The sequence below is a fragment of the Cladophialophora yegresii genome (genome assembly GCF_000585515.1).
Source record: "Cladophialophora yegresii CBS 114405 chromosome Unknown aczIN-supercont1.5, whole genome shotgun sequence".
In the NCBI taxonomy this organism is placed as follows: domain Eukaryota; kingdom Fungi; phylum Ascomycota; class Eurotiomycetes; order Chaetothyriales; family Herpotrichiellaceae; genus Cladophialophora; species Cladophialophora yegresii.
The window spans coordinates 359,712-377,389 of record NW_006913049.1 but is presented as its reverse complement, the minus strand read 5'-3'; the positions used below and the strand labels follow the sequence as shown (position 1 = coordinate 377,389).

The 17,678-nt window shown below is 52.0% G+C and overlaps 7 protein-coding genes across 7 annotated transcripts; 4 read left to right on the top strand and 3 right to left on the bottom strand.

Annotated features, from left to right (window-relative positions):
• Nucleotides 1-60: 60 nt before the first annotated feature.
• On the bottom strand, nt 61-927 carry A1O7_06865 (alcohol dehydrogenase (NADP+); the record flags this gene model as incomplete). The annotated part of the gene is made up of 1 exon (XM_007760865.1): nt 61-927. One exon carries the CDS (start codon nt 925-927, stop codon nt 61-63), a length of 867 nt encoding a protein of 288 aa, XP_007759055.1.
• Nucleotides 928-1,568: 641 nt separating this feature from the next.
• On the top strand, nt 1,569-2,276 carry A1O7_06864 (uncharacterized protein; the record flags this gene model as incomplete). The annotated part of the gene is made up of 1 exon (XM_007760864.1): nt 1,569-2,276. One exon carries the CDS (start codon nt 1,569-1,571, stop codon nt 2,274-2,276), a length of 708 nt encoding a protein of 235 aa, XP_007759054.1.
• Nucleotides 2,277-3,054: 778 nt separating this feature from the next.
• Nucleotides 3,055-6,222, top strand: A1O7_06863 (uncharacterized protein; the record flags this gene model as incomplete). The annotated part of the gene is made up of 1 exon (XM_007760863.1): nt 3,055-6,222. The coding sequence occupies one exon, from the start codon at nt 3,055-3,057 to the stop codon at nt 6,220-6,222; it is 3,168 nt and encodes a 1,055-aa protein (XP_007759053.1).
• A 1,457-nt stretch (nt 6,223-7,679) lies between these two features.
• On the top strand, nt 7,680-10,888 carry A1O7_06862 (uncharacterized protein; the record flags this gene model as incomplete). Its single annotated transcript, XM_007760862.1, has 2 exons — nt 7,680-8,064; nt 8,118-10,888. 2 exons carry the CDS (start codon nt 7,680-7,682, stop codon nt 10,886-10,888), a joined length of 3,156 nt encoding a protein of 1,051 aa, XP_007759052.1.
• Nucleotides 10,889-12,094: 1,206 nt separating this feature from the next.
• Nucleotides 12,095-12,984, bottom strand: A1O7_06861 (ATP synthase F1, delta subunit; the record flags this gene model as incomplete). The annotated part of the gene is made up of 3 exons (XM_007760861.1): nt 12,095-12,298; nt 12,386-12,703; nt 12,835-12,984. 3 exons carry the CDS (start codon nt 12,982-12,984, stop codon nt 12,095-12,097), a joined length of 672 nt encoding a protein of 223 aa, XP_007759051.1.
• A 495-nt stretch (nt 12,985-13,479) lies between these two features.
• On the bottom strand, nt 13,480-14,237 carry A1O7_06860 (uncharacterized protein; the record flags this gene model as incomplete). The annotated part of the gene is made up of 2 exons (XM_007760860.1): nt 13,480-13,643; nt 13,694-14,237. The coding sequence occupies 2 exons, from the start codon at nt 14,235-14,237 to the stop codon at nt 13,480-13,482; spliced, it is 708 nt and encodes a 235-aa protein (XP_007759050.1).
• A 1,091-nt stretch (nt 14,238-15,328) lies between these two features.
• A1O7_06859 (adenosylhomocysteinase) lies at nt 15,329-16,687 on the top strand (the record flags this gene model as incomplete). Its single annotated transcript, XM_007760859.1, has 1 exon — nt 15,329-16,687. The coding sequence occupies one exon, from the start codon at nt 15,329-15,331 to the stop codon at nt 16,685-16,687; it is 1,359 nt and encodes a 452-aa protein (XP_007759049.1).
• Nucleotides 16,688-17,678: the final 991 nt, after the last annotated feature.

Below are 17,678 nucleotides of genomic sequence, written 5' to 3'. Positions count from 1 at the left end.
CACTCGCCACGCATACAGCTATGCTTCGCTCTGCACAAGTAGATGCAGACTTGACGACTGCTAGTCTGCATCGACAGGATCCCAATCAGTAACAAGGTACTCGTCAAGGTCATCCAACTTCTTCATATCCTCGTTTTGAATCTCGAAGTGACTGATGTTCCCGTTTGCCTCGATCCGATCCTTTGATACGCTTTTCGGCAGTGGGATGTATCCATGCTGAAGACTCCACCGAATCATCAACTGTGCCGGAGTACAATTATATCTCTTCGACAATGAGACGATTGTACGATGCTGCATACGCAGGGCCCTCGCTAGAGGAGCGTATGCTTCTACCAGGATACCGTACTTCTGACACGCTTGCACAATGTCTGTCCGCGTGTTGAAAGGGTGCACTTCAATCTGATTGACAGCGGGCATGATGCGAGGCTTCGACGCGGCGAGCTCGTCTAGGTGCTTGACACCAAAATTACTCACCCCTCCAATCTTGATCTCACCATCCTGAATGGCGTCCTCGACCGCTTTCCAGCTGGACAGGCGAGCGTCCTTTCCGCCGTACGGACTGTGAAGCAGAAACAAATCGATGTACCCGAGGCCACTGGCTGCCACTGATTGCTTGATGGAGGAACGCACTGCTCCATAGCTGCTGTTGGTGGCCAGCTTAGATGTGAAGAAGATATCTTTTCGGGCCAACCCGGTCATGTTCAGAGACTTGTCGTTCAGAAAGGAAAGAATGGCTTGCCCGCAGGCTGCCTCGTTGCGATACATTTGTGCTGAATCAACCGCACGATAGCCAGCCTGAAGTGCCCATTTCACTGCTTTAGTTGCCTCCCGGTTTGACATCAAGTAGACACCCAAGTGGATCTGAGGTATCGAGAGACCATTGGACAGGGTGAGCCGCGTCGACAGAGAGAAACTGTTGGGAGCCATAGTCCTTAGCACATTGGTAGCCAGCAGTCCAAGCTTGTGATAGGGGACCTGGATCACGGTAAAGGAGGGCAAGAAACCACCAAGACCGACGCGCAGCGCATGACTCAATAATTCGCAAACTGGGGATCGCGATTGACGCCGGGAAATTAAGGAATCGGGAAATTATCCGACAAGCCATCAGGGAAGCACGTGTAGCCGCACGTTCCACTCCCCAACAAGCTGCGAGAAATATTGTCACCAACAGCCACGCGATTGAGTCGGCTTTCATCCTGGATTTCTCTATACTGGGCTCTCTGTGCCTCCGTCTCCCATCGCCCGTGAGTATAGTGGTGAGCGACATCGCCTACCAACGAGAGCTGGTAGGAGTTCATCACCTTGAACCATCTCACCGCTCCGGATGTTACTCCGGCCATATCCTCGGGCCATAGCATGAGACAATCGCACAAGGAAACACATCAGCTTCAGGAAAATCTGATATCGATGCAGAGCTTCTCATGATGCTCTCATTGGTTAGAGCTCTGTACTGCCCCCATGTTACTACGCATTTGTCGGCTTTCAACCGGTGAGAGACTTGCATGCTTTCCGGTTCAGCGGGCAATCGGTCGCGATTGCAGACCACGCTCGGACCGCAATAGCTGAAAATGGCGTTTTCGTCGTCGTCGTCGGAGTCCAATTTTGGTTCTTCGTCGAGGTCCCTCAAAGATGCAGCTTTCACGGGCATCAATAGTCCTTCAGAAGCAGGGAGCCAAGGAAAGCCTCCTAGCGGGCCACAATTCGACATCATAGCGTGGTTCCCTAGGTACCAAAGCTGCCAGCGCTACTTCATTGACCACGCGCAACATGAGCCACTCGTTCAGGCCTTCGCATCCTTTATCAATATCCTCTTACCGTTCCAGAGGCTTCCGCACCCGGTCTACAGCACGAGTGGATCTCGAAGCGGGAAAGCGCGACTAGACAGAGGAGAGCCCGTCAGAGCGTCCTCTTCTGAAGCCGCGGCGGCGGCTTCGGCCGTGTCCTTGATCCCCTATCTGCGCCGCCTGGTGGTTACGGGAATGGATGTGCCTCAGGTGCTGCACGGTTTCTTTGGCGACGACTGGAGAGCCGGAATCGGACCACAGAGAGAACAAGAGAGGCGGAACTACCTTTTTGCCGCAAAGAGCGGCGGATGGGCTTCAGTCAAGAAGGACTATGATATGCTACCGCTGGAAACAGTGCCCTTCATGCGACCGCTCTACAACCCGACCGATGGTGAGCTTGAAGCCGCTGAGAACAGCTGGAGTGAATGGCTGGCTCTTGAAGATTGGATGGTCGGTTCACGTGCGCCAGGTCACAGTGGTGACATCTCTTGACAGACCTCGAGGCCGTGTGAATGTAGCATGGGGCATCAACAAAGGGAAGGGGCTTGTCGGTACAGTGAGGAGCATGAGTGGATTCCAACAGATACATTGACCATCTTGGGCTGATTTTGTCTGACGCATTCGCACATGATAAGAAAGAGGCTTTGTCTTTCGTTGTGATATTGAACCAATCAGCTTGGCTAAGGCTGCATCACAGCCTTGCTGGTAAAGTTTAGTGCAAGGCTGCAGCCGCGTGGTCCGTGCGCCCGCTTTGATCTCAGAGTCATGGATAAATTCGGGCTTCTGTCAATCTTATCCGCGACTCAATGAATCTGGATATCCCTGTTGTGGACACGAATTTGTAAACCTGCAGTGACGAGTTGTTGAAGGCCTCATGATTCCCTTTGTCCTCAGACACCGTCCTTGCGGTTTCTGGTAACGAGCGCAACTTCAAACGCAATGTGATTCGCCACCCCTTCACTTCAAATCATTCCCTGTCATATTGTCACCTAGTGACGCGCCCGTCGAAGGCAGCGCTCAAAGGCTACAAAAATGGCGAGTGCGCACACTTTGCTGAACCCAAAGTCTTTGAAGACAGCTTCAAAACTCCAAGGTAAGACTCTCTTGTTTTCATTTTGTCTTCTTACATTGAGAAAAGAACCTTGTACACCAATGATCACCCTGTCCACTCCTAATTCTTGTTCTCATGTCATCAAAATCCTAACGCGGCATCGCAGCAAACTCGATAAACGGCGCTTCACGTCCGAAATCGTCGCGGACTCCAGATAGAATGGAACAAGACGACAAAGTGTCGCGCCAAGATTCACAAGTTCCCCACAATTCAGCACGACTGTCAGCTACATTAAATCCATCGACGTTGTTGAACCCACGAGGATCATATCGCAACCAGAAATCAGCCAAATTGAAGCCATTTGCCGATGGGACAGCTCTCTCCTCTACAAATGGCAACAACCACGGAAACAGTAGTACAAAGTCCTTGGTGGAAAGCCTCTACAACGTGGAGAATCGCGCGAGCAATCCGAGAAAGAGGGTGAAGTTGGACGATGACAGCCGCCAAAACCTGAACAAGAAGGGCTCGTCTTCATACCACCATAGCAATGGGGTTGTCGGTGAATACATGCGCCCGGATCCCGAAAGAGTTGCCGAAGCCATGAAAAGTAGCTTGGTCGATCTGACCAACGAAGATGGGGAGTCGGAGGATGATTTGAAGATCGTCTCGGAACGGTCGCTCGATGATCAGGAGGTCTGCTACGGCCATATTGCCACTACCGTTCATGCCTATCTTGTGCCGAAGCCCAAGAGCATCAGCCAGTTTGCTCAGGACCGAGAATGGCCCGTGATGAAGTGTGATCTAGATCGCAAGGCTGGTAAAGACACAGTCATCGAGGTCCTAGATCCCTGGGGCACACGGTTCGGAAGGGTCAATCCCGATTTTGCGGCCGCACTTGCGCCTGCCATGGACGCCTTGAACGGCTTCAGGGCACAACCAAGACTGATTAATCGCAGGAAAAAGCCGAACGAGTGGCCCCATCAACCCTGCTCCGAGCAGCTCAAGATGGTTGTTAATCTCTATGGTCGCCGAGGTGATGCTGCTAAGGTCGGCAAGCTCTTCGGTCAGAACAACTTCTGGTTACGGCCACCAATGGCATCAGAAGCCGGTATCCCGGTATACAACCCGCACGCGCAGAAGAAGCCGCTCTTTCAAACAAAAGGTTTTGACAAAACAATTCGACCATTATCGGATGCTCGAACCTTGGAAGAGGCAACGGAAGCTGTGTCCAAGGTCTTCGATTCGTTCGCAAATGCGTCTCGCTCTCTTGGTGAAACCGATCCGCCGCCCGACCTCATCAAAACACCCTTGCTTAGCCACCAAAAACAAGCGCTCACATTCATGTTACGGCAGGAGCAGTCACGTGCCTTTGGGAGCGACGAGTCCGAGAATACTTCCTTATGGAGAAGAAAACTGCGGCAGAATGGCACCGTCGTATACAACGAAGTCATTACCGGTATCTCTGTCAGAGACGAGCCAGATCAAGTACTTGGTGGTTTGCTGGCGGATGTTATGGGCCTTGGAAAGACACTTGAAGCTCTTTCTCTTATTTCCAGCACACTGAAAGAGGCCAAGAATTTCGCCGAGGAAAAGGTGATGAGGGACAATCAAGACGAAAATCAAAATCTCATCCTGTCCAACACCGGCGCGACTCTGATTGTCTGTCCGACCAGTACCGTCAAAAACTGGGAAGATCAGATCGCTTCTCACGTCAACCCAGATACCATGACCTATACTGTTTTCCACGGACCGAATCGAGAGAAGAACCCATTTATGTTATCGAAGTATAACATTGTCATCACCACCTATGGAATTATTGGTTCCGAGTTCTCAAACAAGAAGGAGGCCACCGTGAGTCCTTTGAGGCAGCTGAAGTGGTTTAGGATTGTTCTAGACGAAGCGCACACGATCCGAGAGCAGAAGGCGTTACAGTCGCAGGCTTGCTACGCCTTAGAAGCGCAGCGTCGTTGGTGCTTGACTGGAACGCCAGTCCAAAATCGACTTGACGATCTAGGGTCTCTGACACGGTTTTTGCGCTTATACCCTTACGATACCGCCGGCAGATTCAACCAGTACATCCGAGGACCGGCTCAATCAGGCGACCCCTCTTTCTTAAAGGCGCTCCGTATATTTGTGGACTCGTTCACATTACGGCGGCTGCGGGACCGTGTTGACCTCCCGGAAAGAAAGGACTATGTTGCTAAACTTAAGTTCTCCGAGGATGAGAGGCGCCTACACGAATTCTTCAAGGAGACAGCTCATGTACAGATTCAAGAATTGGCGCGCTCTAAAGAAAAGAGGAGCGGTGTTCAGCATCACGTTCTGAGAGGTATTATGACCCTTCGACTGATCTGTGCCCATGGTCGAGAGTTACTCAATGAGAAAGATCTCAAACTACTGAAGGGTATGAGTAAGAACGAGGCGATTGATCTTGACGATGAGGCAACGGCGCCCACAATATCGAGAAAGGCAGCCTATGAGGCTCTAAACCTGAGGATGGAAGCAGAGCTGGATGTTTGCAGGAACTGTGAACGAAGCATCAGTAAAGACGTTATCAAGGTTGAGGGCGACACCGATGAAGAACAAGGTCTTCGATGCTTTGTCTTACCGTGCTTTGACTTTATCTGCAGCGATTGTTTCAGCTCAGTGAAGCCTCATTTCGACAGCACGCCAAACAAATCTACCGTCACCTGTCCTTTCTGTGCGGCAGTCATCGCTGCGCAATATGTGGGATTTAGTGGATCCACAGCGCAGGAGATCCTCGTAGCACCAGACGATACAATCGACCAGGAAGATGGAGAGGAGATGGTTCGAACTTACACTGGACCTCACACCAAAACCAGGGCGCTTCTAGCTGACATCGAGGAGATGTATAGGGACAGCGAACCACTAGAGGCTGCCGGAGAGATCCCATTAAAGTGTGTTATCTTCTCGGAGTTCACGTCTCACCTCAACCTTATCGAAAGAGCCTTAACTGATCACGGTTACTCCTTCGTTCGGATCGACGGTACCATGTCGCTCAATGCCAGGAAGAATTCTATGGATGCTCTCGCCACGGACAACAACGTCCGCATTCTCCTGGCATCCATCAAGGCGGCAGGTCAAGGCCTCAACCTGACAGCCGCGTCCCGTGCATTCATCATGGAGCCAATGTGGAACCCTGCAGCTGAAGCGCAAGCAGTCGATCGCATTTACCGGATTGGACAGAAACGGCCTGTTGTTATTAAGCGATATCAAATGGAAGACAGTATCGAGCTCAAGATTGTGGAGCTGCAGCGGAAGAAACAGCAGCTGGCGGACGTGTCGGTGAACCAGAATTACAAGCAGTTGAGCAAGCACGAGGTGAGAGAGGCGCATATGAAAGAGATTTTGGAGCTCTTCAAGTGATGTTGCGTGTGCTGGTTTGTCGCTTCGGGGCTTGGACAGAGCCAGGGAAATGGTCAAATGTGAAGCACCATTCCACAGTTCATATTTGAAGATGGCATTTCGTTGGGCATCAGCGTTCTTGAGAGGGCAAAATAGACAGACAGACACTGGAGGCAGCAGGCACTGCATTTTCCCTCAAGTCAAAATACAACGATTTCAATCATACTCAACACAGAACTTGAGTCGTAAGGCGCTACATGGAATGTGGCTCTTGTTCTTCCGTTGGTGGAGCAGAACGTGGTGGGGATGAGCAGTCGGTATTGACTTGCTGGTCTGCGAGCACAAAACTGGTGCTGAGCTGCGGGCGTCGGAGAGACCCCACGGACAGGAAGAACATGTACGAGCCACCACACGCCGAATCGACCGCCAAATGTCGCAGAGACGTGCAGTTCCAGGACGTCTGAGCTTTTCAAAGAAGAATGGGGCCATAAATCGAGTGCCGGGGGACGAGGCTGAGACGCCGAGTGATGATAACTTGAAGTCCGTTATGATCGATCACGATATTGTACTCCGTCCCAAATCCACCACTTATCGCAAACAACCGTAGTTGCGTTAAAGACGTGACCATGCACCAGCCACCTGCCAGCCTTAATGCAAATGGTGACGCTCCCTCGGATGAGGCAGCCGTACCTAGCCATTTGAGAGGGATCCCGTGCCCCGGAACCAGTAATTACCAGTACCAGTGCAAATGACAATTCCATCCAAATATCTTCTTTGCAGCAGCTAAAGACACATGACTACGAGCTCTGAATCAAGACTCCGCACAGTCGTAGCTGCTCTTTAGTCAAGCTCTCCGTTGTCCTCGACTCTACTGTGTACGAGGTACGTACCTTCTGTTTGGCGGTGCACGTGCGGGCAATAATATCTCCGAAGGACAAGAGGTTGAGATTTTAGCTGCAGTAGGCGAGATTCTGGAGCCCCCGGCTTGACACATCCGGGGGCGACTGCCAGTTCAACGCGATACCAGCCAGCCTTTTATCGCCACTAGCGAAGCACTACCGCGCCAGTGACGATCACCCAGTCCCAAAATACCGGGAAACGGCGATCCGGCCACCGCCAAACCACAATTGCCCATCCGCTCATCCTGATACAAAGTTTCGCCCACCATCTTTTCATCGACTTTCTGCAAGGCACCATCCCAGGAACCGGGTCTCGAGGAGGTTGGACCGTCCGAGCAGCTGGACATCTCCTACACAGCATTATCCTTCACCATTCTTATCCTTGCTTGATACTCTTTCGCTCGTTTCCGGCCGAGTCTGGTCTTCCTCTGGCGTCACTCAGTCCTCACTGCCGCCGCAGTTACAGCTGAGCAGCTCCAAGAATTTGCACATCCTCCAGTTGCCTTTCTCGCTTTTCTCCGTCTGGATGTGCCGATTGCATTGACACTGCCATACCACCGTTGAACTACCGCCCTCAAGATGGTCGTCGTTGACCATCACGAATATCTGTGTGAGGAGGAGAAGCGGCTGAAAGAGGACCGTGAACGCACCAAGTATTGGAAGAAATGGGGACCATACGTTGCTGAGCGCCAATGGGCAACGGTCCGTGAGGATTACTCTCACGATGGCGATGCCTGGAGTCATTTCTCCCACGACCAGTCCCGGTCAAGAGCTTATCGGTGGGGTGAAGATGGTATTGCCGGCGTGTCGGACACCCATGGTCTGCAAAATATTGCCTTTGCCTTCTGGAATGAAAAGGACGACTTCCTGAAGGAGAGACTGTTCGGTTTGAGCAACCCCCAGGGCAACCATGGCGAAAGCTTGAAGGAGGCTCATTTCCATGTGGACAACACGCCGACCCATTGTAGGTAGACACGCAGCTATTTCTCCAGACCCAGCTCGCTGACCAAGCCACAGCATATATGAAGTACCTCTACAAGCTTCCCCAGAAAAGGTTTCCCTACGAGCAGTTGATCCAAGAGAATGCAAAGCGCGGCAAACTCGAGCGCGAGTTCAACATCATCGACTCGGACGCTTTCAAGGACAATCGCTACTTTGACATTTTCATAGAGACTGCGAAAGAGACGGACGATCCTGAAGAGCTACTGTTCCGAGTCACTGCCTACAATCGAGGCCCAGAGCCAGCTCCCCTGCATATCATCCCTCACATGTGGTTCAGAAACACTTGGTCGTGGGGACATGAGCCGGAGAAGCTGAAGCCTAACATCCGCATGGTTGGTCCAATGACGGCTCAATCGAAGCACCACAAGCTCGGTCACCGCTTCTTCCAGCTATCTCCCTCACCCGGTTGTGGCCCAGACGCAGATGACGTTCATCCACAGCTCATGTTCACGGAGAATGATACTAACCTGGACAAGCTCTACGGGGTCAAGAATAAGCAACCCTATGTCAAAGACGCTTTCCATCGATGGATAGTTGATGAAGAGAAAGGTGCTATTAACCCTCGCTGTTCAGGCACCAAATGCGCCGCGTGGTATGACTTTGGCCAAGGTGACGGGGTGCCACCTGGGGAATGTGCCGTCGTGAGATTTCGGCTGTCGCGCAAATTCGATGGCTATCTTAACGAAGAGCTCGTGGACGACATCATCGAGCTGAGGAGACAGGAAGCGGACGAGTTCTACTACCGTATCAGCCCTTTGCCAATGGCCGACGACCTGAGGAATATCCAACGCCAGGCCTTTGCTGGTATGCTGTGGTGCAAGCAACATTATTACTTCATCTGGGATCAGTGGGCGAACGGTGATCCTAACATGCCACCGCCCCCCGAAGGTCGCAAGAATATCCGCAATCAGCATTGGAAACACATGTATCTGGACGACATTCTCTCCATGCCGGATTCGTGGGAATACCCGTTCTTCGCTGCCTGGGACTCGGCCTTCCATTGTATCCCTCTTGCAATGATTGACCCCGATTTCGCGAAGAAGCAGCTTGACTTGTTCACCCGAGAATGGTATATGCATCCCAATGGTCAGCTACCGGCATACGAGTGGAACTTTGGCGACGTGAACCCACCGGTGCATGCATGGTCCGTCTTCCGAACGTTCAAAATCGAGCGCAAAATGTATGGAAGGCAAGATCTTGACTTCCTTGAACGCGTCTTCCAGAAACTGCTGCTTAATTTTACCTGGTGGGTGAACCGCAAGGACAATGACGGCAAAAACGTGTTCGAGGGCGGCTTCCTTGGATTGGACAACATCGGTCTCTTCAATCGTTCCGAGCCACTGCCGACTGGGGGTGTCCTAGAGCAAGCAGACAGCACAGGTTGGATGGCTTTCTACTGCCTCTGCATGCTGAATATGGCTCTGGAACTTGCCAAGCACCGCAGGACGTACGAAGACATTGCGTCCAAGTTCTTTGAACATTTCCTGCTGATATCGGATGCCATGTCGTTCCGTGCCGGTGGCAAGGAGCAGAGTTTGTGGAACGCGGAGGATGGCTTCTACTACGACGCGATCTCCTGGGGTGGACCGTGGACCCAGCAAATGCGCGTCCGCTCCCTCGTCGGCCTCATCCCCTTGTACGCTGTGTTGACCCTGGAGCCTGAACTGATCAACAAGTTCCCCAACTTCAAGCGCAGGATGGATTGGTTCATCCAGAACCGTCACGATGTTGCTGAACGAAACATCGCTTCCATGCGCAAGAGGGGTAAAGACGAGCGTCTTCTTCTTTCTCTGGTCAGCAAGGAGAGACTGGAACTGATTCTCAAGAGGATGCTGGACGAGACCGAGTTCCTGTCCGAGCACGGAATCCGCAGCTTGTCCAAGTATCATGAGGATCACCCTGTCAGCATGGACGTCAACGGCCAACAATTTAAGGTCAGCTATGTTCCCGGGGACTCTGACTCTGGGCTGTTTGGCGGCAACTCGAACTGGCGAGGTCCGGTCTGGATTGCTGTAAACTTCCTCCTTGTCGAATCACTCCTCCGCTTCTACATGTTCTATGGCACGTCGCTGCAAATCGAATGCCCGACGGGCTCTGGCGAGTACATGCACTTGGGTCACGTCGCCGAAGAGCTTCAACATCGACTCCAGCATCTTATGGCTCGCGACAACGAAGGCCGCCGCGCCATCAATGCAGGCAACGACATTCTCGATTTCGATCCGCACTGGAAAGACTATCTTTGGTTCTTCGAGTTCTTTGACGGCGACAGTGGCCGTGGTCTTGGTGCTAGTCACCAGTGCGGCTGGACCGGCTTGATGGCCAAGATGATTCATGACACAGGTATCAACTGCCGTCTCCCGCAGACGCCTCGAACACCCTCAACAGGGCTGGCGCACTACTTCGACGATACATTCTCGAGTGGCCTGACCCGGAAAAACACGTACGTCGGTACGCCAGGTCCCATGCGTCGGTCGTCCACATCACGCTCGCTTGGGGGCCGGTCCTCGTTTGTTTCTAATGGCACAAATGGCGACCACTCCTCTCGCGGTCAGGCTACACCCGCTGTTATACATGACGTCGATGCTGCCAATTCTTATTTTGATGCGGCGGCATCTGCTGTCACCGATGGAGATGAATGGGGCAGAGAGGACAAACTGGAGAAAGAGCGCAGAAAGAGTATCGCGGACAGTCACTACGAGAAGTTTGTCAATGAACAACTGACCAAGATTAAGACAGAAGAGAGCGTGGGTGTGTACGAGGATGAGTTCGAGGCGCAGCTGGATTAGACTTGGGACGACGCAGAATGCTGTGCGAGAAAGAGGTGGCGGTATTATTAGACGTCCATGACTTGGGCTGTATAATAGTCCTAGAAGAGATTGCGCGGCATCGATAGCATCATCAATAGAGCAAGCCGTAATAGATTGCATTGGGACGGAGTACTATCCAGAAGCCGGTTGTCGGTTGTTGTGTTCGTCACTAGTTCAGGCATTGCTCGTTCCACTCTATCATCTACCTTTGTTTAGTCTATCCAATCTTTCACTTCTCCTTTTGTGACATTTTCCAAGTCAGGTACCACTGCACCTCTGATAGCTTCTCACAGACAAATCCTCTGTACTTCTGCGACCGTCCAAGGATCAGGAAATGGCCAAGGGCGCCCGTGGCTGTAGTATGGGGGAGGCCATTTACTGTAGTCTGACAGTCTTCAAACCCCGTCAGAGGCTCGCTTTCATTAACCTACTATTGATTGCCTCACGCGATTAATTGCCAACTGTCTGGTCACATTTGCAGTACCTAGGTATCAGGCCCCTTACGACGATAGCGGCGAGCCATCCTTCGAATCATACTTGCTTGGAAGTGAGCACTGAGCGGCATCAATGCGATGCGGTCCAGGGCGATTTCACAGTCCCACTGCATCTCCGTTGACTTGTTGAACTTCACAGATGGTGATGGTCGATGTAATGTCTGTAACTGTTGGGCCTACCGTGTATTTTCTCTATTTCTGTTTCGTCCGATCGAGGTTGTCATCCGAACCTTCTCCCCATGGTTCGACTCACAGACGCTCATTTGGGCGAGCGGTCTGAGACACACAAGAACGGTGGCTCCCCGGCTGGGATGTATTCTGGCAGACTTATCGAAGTTCATGCGTGGGAAATATGTCCAGATGTTAGCGTCGGAGTGCTGGCGAATTTTGTGTCATTTGTGCGCACAAAAAATAAGACTTTCTTTACTCGGTGTCTGCATTCTTCTGTAGAATTCGGGAAATATTGTATCGGCAGCTGAATTGGAGGTGAACACATATCAAGCGGTAAAGGCAGCCGAAGCCCAAAGCTGAGTGATATTGGACTCGCTGCTTGGATGATATATACAGGATTGTCCCGATCCCTGTTTAACTTCCGAAATAGGAGCTCTACTCAACAAGGCCGCGTCTTCCGACCAAGGCCAACTAATCACCTGCTCCCGGCCTGGCCGCCATTGCATATTGAAGAATCATCTTACACGGTCTCGGTGAGCATCTTGTTCATCCGAGAGATCTTGCTCGACACGCTGAGGTCAATGGTTCGCTCGCCGATCTCTACAATCAAACCTCCCATGATATCCGGGTTGACTTTGGTGACGATTTTAAGTTTCTTGCCCTGGCTGTACTCGGATTTGCTGATGGCGGTCTCGAGGCGGCGGAGGAGTTTCTCGTCGAGTTTCTGGGGCCCGCCGTAGTTAGCGAGTGCTGCTCAAACAATGCTAGAAAGTGGCTCCGATATCCGGGAATCGTTTTGCATGAGACGTACCGCAGCACTCGTGACAACCAACTCCAATTCTCCCTTGGCGGCACTGATCAAGGTACCGAACTTCTCGCAAACTCCTTCGAGCAGGCCTAGTCGGTTGTTTTCTCCCAATGCCTGCAAGAAGTTCTTGACCGTCCCGCTCTTGTCGGCGCCTCCAGTGTGCTTTTCCAGCTCGGCGATAATCTGCGATTTGTCCGCGTCTGACAGCATGGGGGCAAGGAGGATCGAGGGCAGTTTCGTATCGGTCTTGAGGATCTGGAGAAGGCTGGAGATCGCTTTGGCGGTGGGGTCTAAAGAGCCCTGCTTGGCGGCGGCCGTGTACTATGAAATGATTCCCGTCAGTCTCGGTAGCCCCAAAGTAGAACATTTCGTTGTTCCCAATGCTCCGTCACTCGGGTGTAAGGTGGACTTCATCCCCCTTCTCCCTGTGGAAAATCACTTGACTCGCGTACCAGGGCATTCGCATATGTTCCATCAAGACCGAAAAGCGCGACAGGGGGTTTCGTGTCTGCGGCGGCAGGAGCAGCGTATGTTCGGATAGCTGTTCTAGGGGCGGTTCGGCGGACAGCGGCAAAGGCTGGCCGCATCAGCCTAGCGGACATCATACTGCGACGTGGTAGGAGACGGTGAAAGATTCAATCTCTCAAGGACAATAATGCGGCAGGGAGGGGAGAGTCGGCGTCGTCCTTTCACGATTTTGGAGCTTTCAATTGACGACGAGGTTTGGGAGCTTCAAATCGAAGACGCACTAGTCCCGATCAGGCCACGCGCCGAGTGATTAGAGTGCTTCCGCACACCACGTCATCCTTGTCCCTGCCCTCACCGCAGATTCACTTCTTCGTTGACGACCTTTCCAACATCACACTTGTTCAAGAGAGAAATGAGGTTGCCAAAGTTGAGTAGTTCTCGAGGATCTATATCCAGAGGACCATCATGAACATTCTGCCTCTAGCAACTGTCGCCCTCCGCAACGCCGCGCTTACAACGATCTAAATGTTTCGCGTGTCTCGAGCTCACGAAATTCTAGACCCCCAGCGCTTGAAAGCCTTTCTTCGTGTGTCCCAGTCGCAGAAGTCAAGTATTGGCATTGCGCTAAATCAAGCATGCGGCCCGAAGGACCAGCTCCTCACATCGTCCTCGATGACCAGGTACAACCCTTTGACGTCGATGTGCTCGTACATGTTTGGGATAGCTGCTCGAGCTTGTTTGTGCCAAGGTCCTCGGCCTCCATTGACTGCGTCCTCCTTGCAGCGCCAAAGGCCTGCGGAAGTGTCAGCGAAATGTCAGAAAGAACGGATCAGATTCACCCACATGTTGCGAGGTTCCTCCTGTTCTCGTCAGGAACACCGTACCAGTATTTCAACAGGCCGCCACTCGCTGTGGCTTCAATGTGCGACTGTTTGTCCAGCTTGAACAGTAGTTCAACATCAATGTCTTTCTTGAGCTTAGATCTGAATTCAACCACATAGAACTCGTGTCGCGTCCATGTGTATTCTTCTTTGTCTGCAAATGACTTCAACGTGAACATTAAGCTGCCCCAGTCGAGTGCTTCTTCGTATTTAACCGTAGCGTAGTGAGGAGTTGCTGGCTCAAGCTCAGTCAGTGCAAGGGCAAGAAGTCGGTCTGGCGTGTCGACACTGTCTAGATCGAGGAGATGCTCATGCTCAAGGTACGGTGAGACGGTCAGCCAGCGGGTCGGTCTCTGAGCACCATCGCCAAAGGATTGAGTTGGTCCCTTCTGGATGACCAGTGCTGCGGGACCTTCCTCGCCTTTGACCTGTTTCCGCGCACCGATTGGCCTCGTACTGGTATTTTCCTTCGTCTTCTGTGCTACTTGCCCTGGCGCCATTGCCATTTCGGACGGAGTATTGCTCGCTGTTGTATCTGATAGTGATAATATCCTTCTACACCTGATGATTATCGCTAGAGCCAAACAAACCTCAAGGTGTGAGTGACTGATGAGGTGGATCTCAGACAATGTTGACTTTTTCCCGGGGGCGGTATTGTGTGCAATTCGCAGGCGATCACGCAATTGTAGCTTACCTGAGGGCAGAGGAGAGAGGCACCAACATAACAGAAATCGCAGAAGTACGAGAGACATACGGACACTCGCAAAACGTGTTTACCTGGCTCAGGGTGTGTGGCGGTGAATGATTCTGTTGACCGTCGCTTACATCCTTCGACGCCATGTGCGGTGGGACGCATTTCCCGTTTGACCAACACCATCCACAAGAATCAGGTAGTGATCAGACCCTGATTTCTCCACGTGGACAGTGTCTCTGGATGGCTCACGACAGGAGCTACTGAGCTTGAGCACTGTCTCAAAGGCTGCAAACGGGAGCCAGAAGAGCGGATGGTCGCACAAGGAGAAGGGGCACGATTTGCGAGCTGCAGGTACTTCACCTGCATCACCGAAACGGACAGTGTGATCCGCCATTCTCTTCCTAATCGAGGCAAAATATCACGCAAAGGAGGAGTTGATTCGCAAAAGCTGCGACGTGGCATATTGAGGCCGACCTTTTCAACTGGCTGTGTTGTGGTGAGGAAGATACGAGAAGATCAACCACGTAGTTGATGCCAGGCAGGACAGCCGCTTATATACCTGCGGGTAAGTACACCAGCACGCAATGATTTCAGCATCAACCCGTCGTGGGATTGTCTTGCCAGCTGCTCAGAAGCCAGACATCTCGGTGCGGCAGTCAAGATTTCTGCCAAATCGAGGTCGTGGCAGATGCATGGTGTCGAAGAATGATTGGCGGGCGTTGGCTGGGGAAAGTGGGATCAAAATGGGCTACAGTGGCTTGCTCGGAGGGGTCTTTTCCGTTCCGCAAGGTTCAAAAAAATATCACCGACATTTCTCAGTGTCCTCAAGTTCTGCTCACCCCTCCGTCACCAACAATTCCACACCCTTAAGTTCCCATAATCCTCACGTTCAATCTCTTCAATATGGCTAGCAATGGTGCTCCCGCTCAGAAGTTCAAGGTCGCCGACATCTCGTTGGCGGCCTTTGGCCGACGTGAGATCGAACTCGCAGAGATTGAAATGCCGGGCCTCATGGCCATCCGAACAAAATATGCCGCAGATCAGCCTCTGGCTGGTGCCAGAATCGCAGGCTGTCTTCATATGACCATTCAAACCGCCGTTCTCATTGAAACCCTCAAAGCCTTAGGTGCTGAAGTCACCTGGTCATCATGCAATATCTTCTCAACACAAGACCATGCCGCCGCAGCCATCGCCGCTGGAGGCACACCTGTCTTTGCATGGAAGGGCGAGACTGAAGAAGAGTACGAGTGGTGTCTGGAGCAACAACTGAAGGCCTTCCCGTCAGGAAAGTCACTCAACCTCATCCTCGATGATGGTGGTGACTTGACCGCTCTCGTCCACAACAAATACCCAGAGATGCTCAAGGACTGCTACGGTGTGTCAGAAGAAACCACGACTGGAGTCCACCACCTTTACCGCATGCTGAAGGGCAAATCGCTCCTGATCCCCGCCGTCAATGTCAACGACAGCGTCACAAAATCCAAGTTTGACAATCTCTACGGCTGCAGAGAGTCCCTGGTTGATGGGATCAAGCGTGCCACAGATGTCATGATTGCTGGAAAGATTGCCGTTGTGGCAGGCTTTGGTGATGTCGGCAAGGGATGTGCCCAAGCACTTCACAGCATGGGTGCTCGCGTCCTGGTCACTGAGGTCGACCCCATCAACGCCCTGCAGGCTGCTGTCTCCGGCTACCAGGTCGTCACCATGGAGGATGCTGCTTCCCAAGGTCAGATCTTCGTCACCACCACCGGCTGCCGCGACATCATTGTCGGCAAACACTTTGAGCAGATGCGCAATGACGCGATTGTTTGCAACATTGGCCACTTCGACATTGAGATTGATGTCGCCTGGCTCAAGAAGAACGCCAAGAGCGTTCAGAACATCAAGCCTCAGGTCGACCGGTACACAATGCCCAGCGGTCGCAACATCATCCTCTTGGCTGAAGGCCGGCTGGTCAACCTCGGCTGTGCCACCGGCCACTCTTCCTTCGTCATGTCCTGCTCCTTCTCAAACCAGGTGCTTGCACAGATCATGCTCTTCAAGGCCGAGGATGAAGAATTCGGGAAGAGATATATCGAGTTCGGAAAGACCGGCAAGAAGGATATCGGTGTCTATGTCCTGCCCAAGATTTTGGATGAACAGGTTGCCCTGCTGCACCTGGATCATGTCAACGCCAAGTTGACCAAGCTGACTCCTGTGCAGGCTGAGTATCTCGGCTTGACAGTTGAGGGTCCTTTCAAGTCTGATATCTACCGCTACTAGACAGTCAATGGCGGCATGAGATTTAGTGCTTGCTCTCGCCTGCATGCATCGGATCGGCGTTGTACGGTTCAAACGGAAGAAAAGCTCTTTTCTAGTGCTCAACGCATAGAAATTGCGGGCCTTGAGCGTCTGTCATATTATATGGCTGGAAAGAAGGTTTTACCAAGCTCAACGAATGAAATGAGATATGGATTTTGAAGCCTGCTACAAGGCTGAGGCAAAGGGCCCCATTGGATGTGGTCATCAAAAGTCGTCGTCCTTCAACAGACGGACTTGAAGAAGCTTCACCAGCTTCATCAGATAGATACCCCGGTAGATGAAAATTCAAGAACATGCAATATTCAAATGAACAAGCAGTGAGAATAACGTTTCTGTGCGCCAAAACAAAAGGTACGTATTTCAGAACAGAGTATTCTCGATGCGCAAAGACCCGATGTGAGAAGTCACAATAGTCTTGAGCTGGGATGCACGGAGGCAAGACGCGTGTGCCATATCAAGCATGTGCCTTTCGCGTCCTCTTCAAGGTGGAAGAGTCGGTGCCGGGCTCTTCTGCTCATCGCCCTCGAGGATGAGAACTCTAGCAGCCGCCTGTGCGATCAGGTCGACAATTTCCTCCTCATTCTTCATGGCGGCCAATCCACCTTCTGCTTATTTTGCGCAGCGTTTTCGGCCATGAAGAAGTTATCAAGGTAGTCGCCTCCTTGGTCCGAGAAAACAGATACGGAGAAGCCAGCAAGATAATAAGACTTCTCTTCGAAACAGCATCGCCACCGGAGGCTGGAAAGACCCACAAGGTCTTCTGTGACGGCATAGATCAGGCCGGCACCATCGATGACGATTTAAACGTCGCAAGGCTCGGTGTCAATAATGCATACCTTAAGTTCTTGGTTCAGCATACCGACATCGACCGGAGCGTCCCAATTCAAGAAGAACTAGCATTGAGGCATTTAGAGTAAATAATTGTAAATAACCACTGATATTTGCTTCGAGA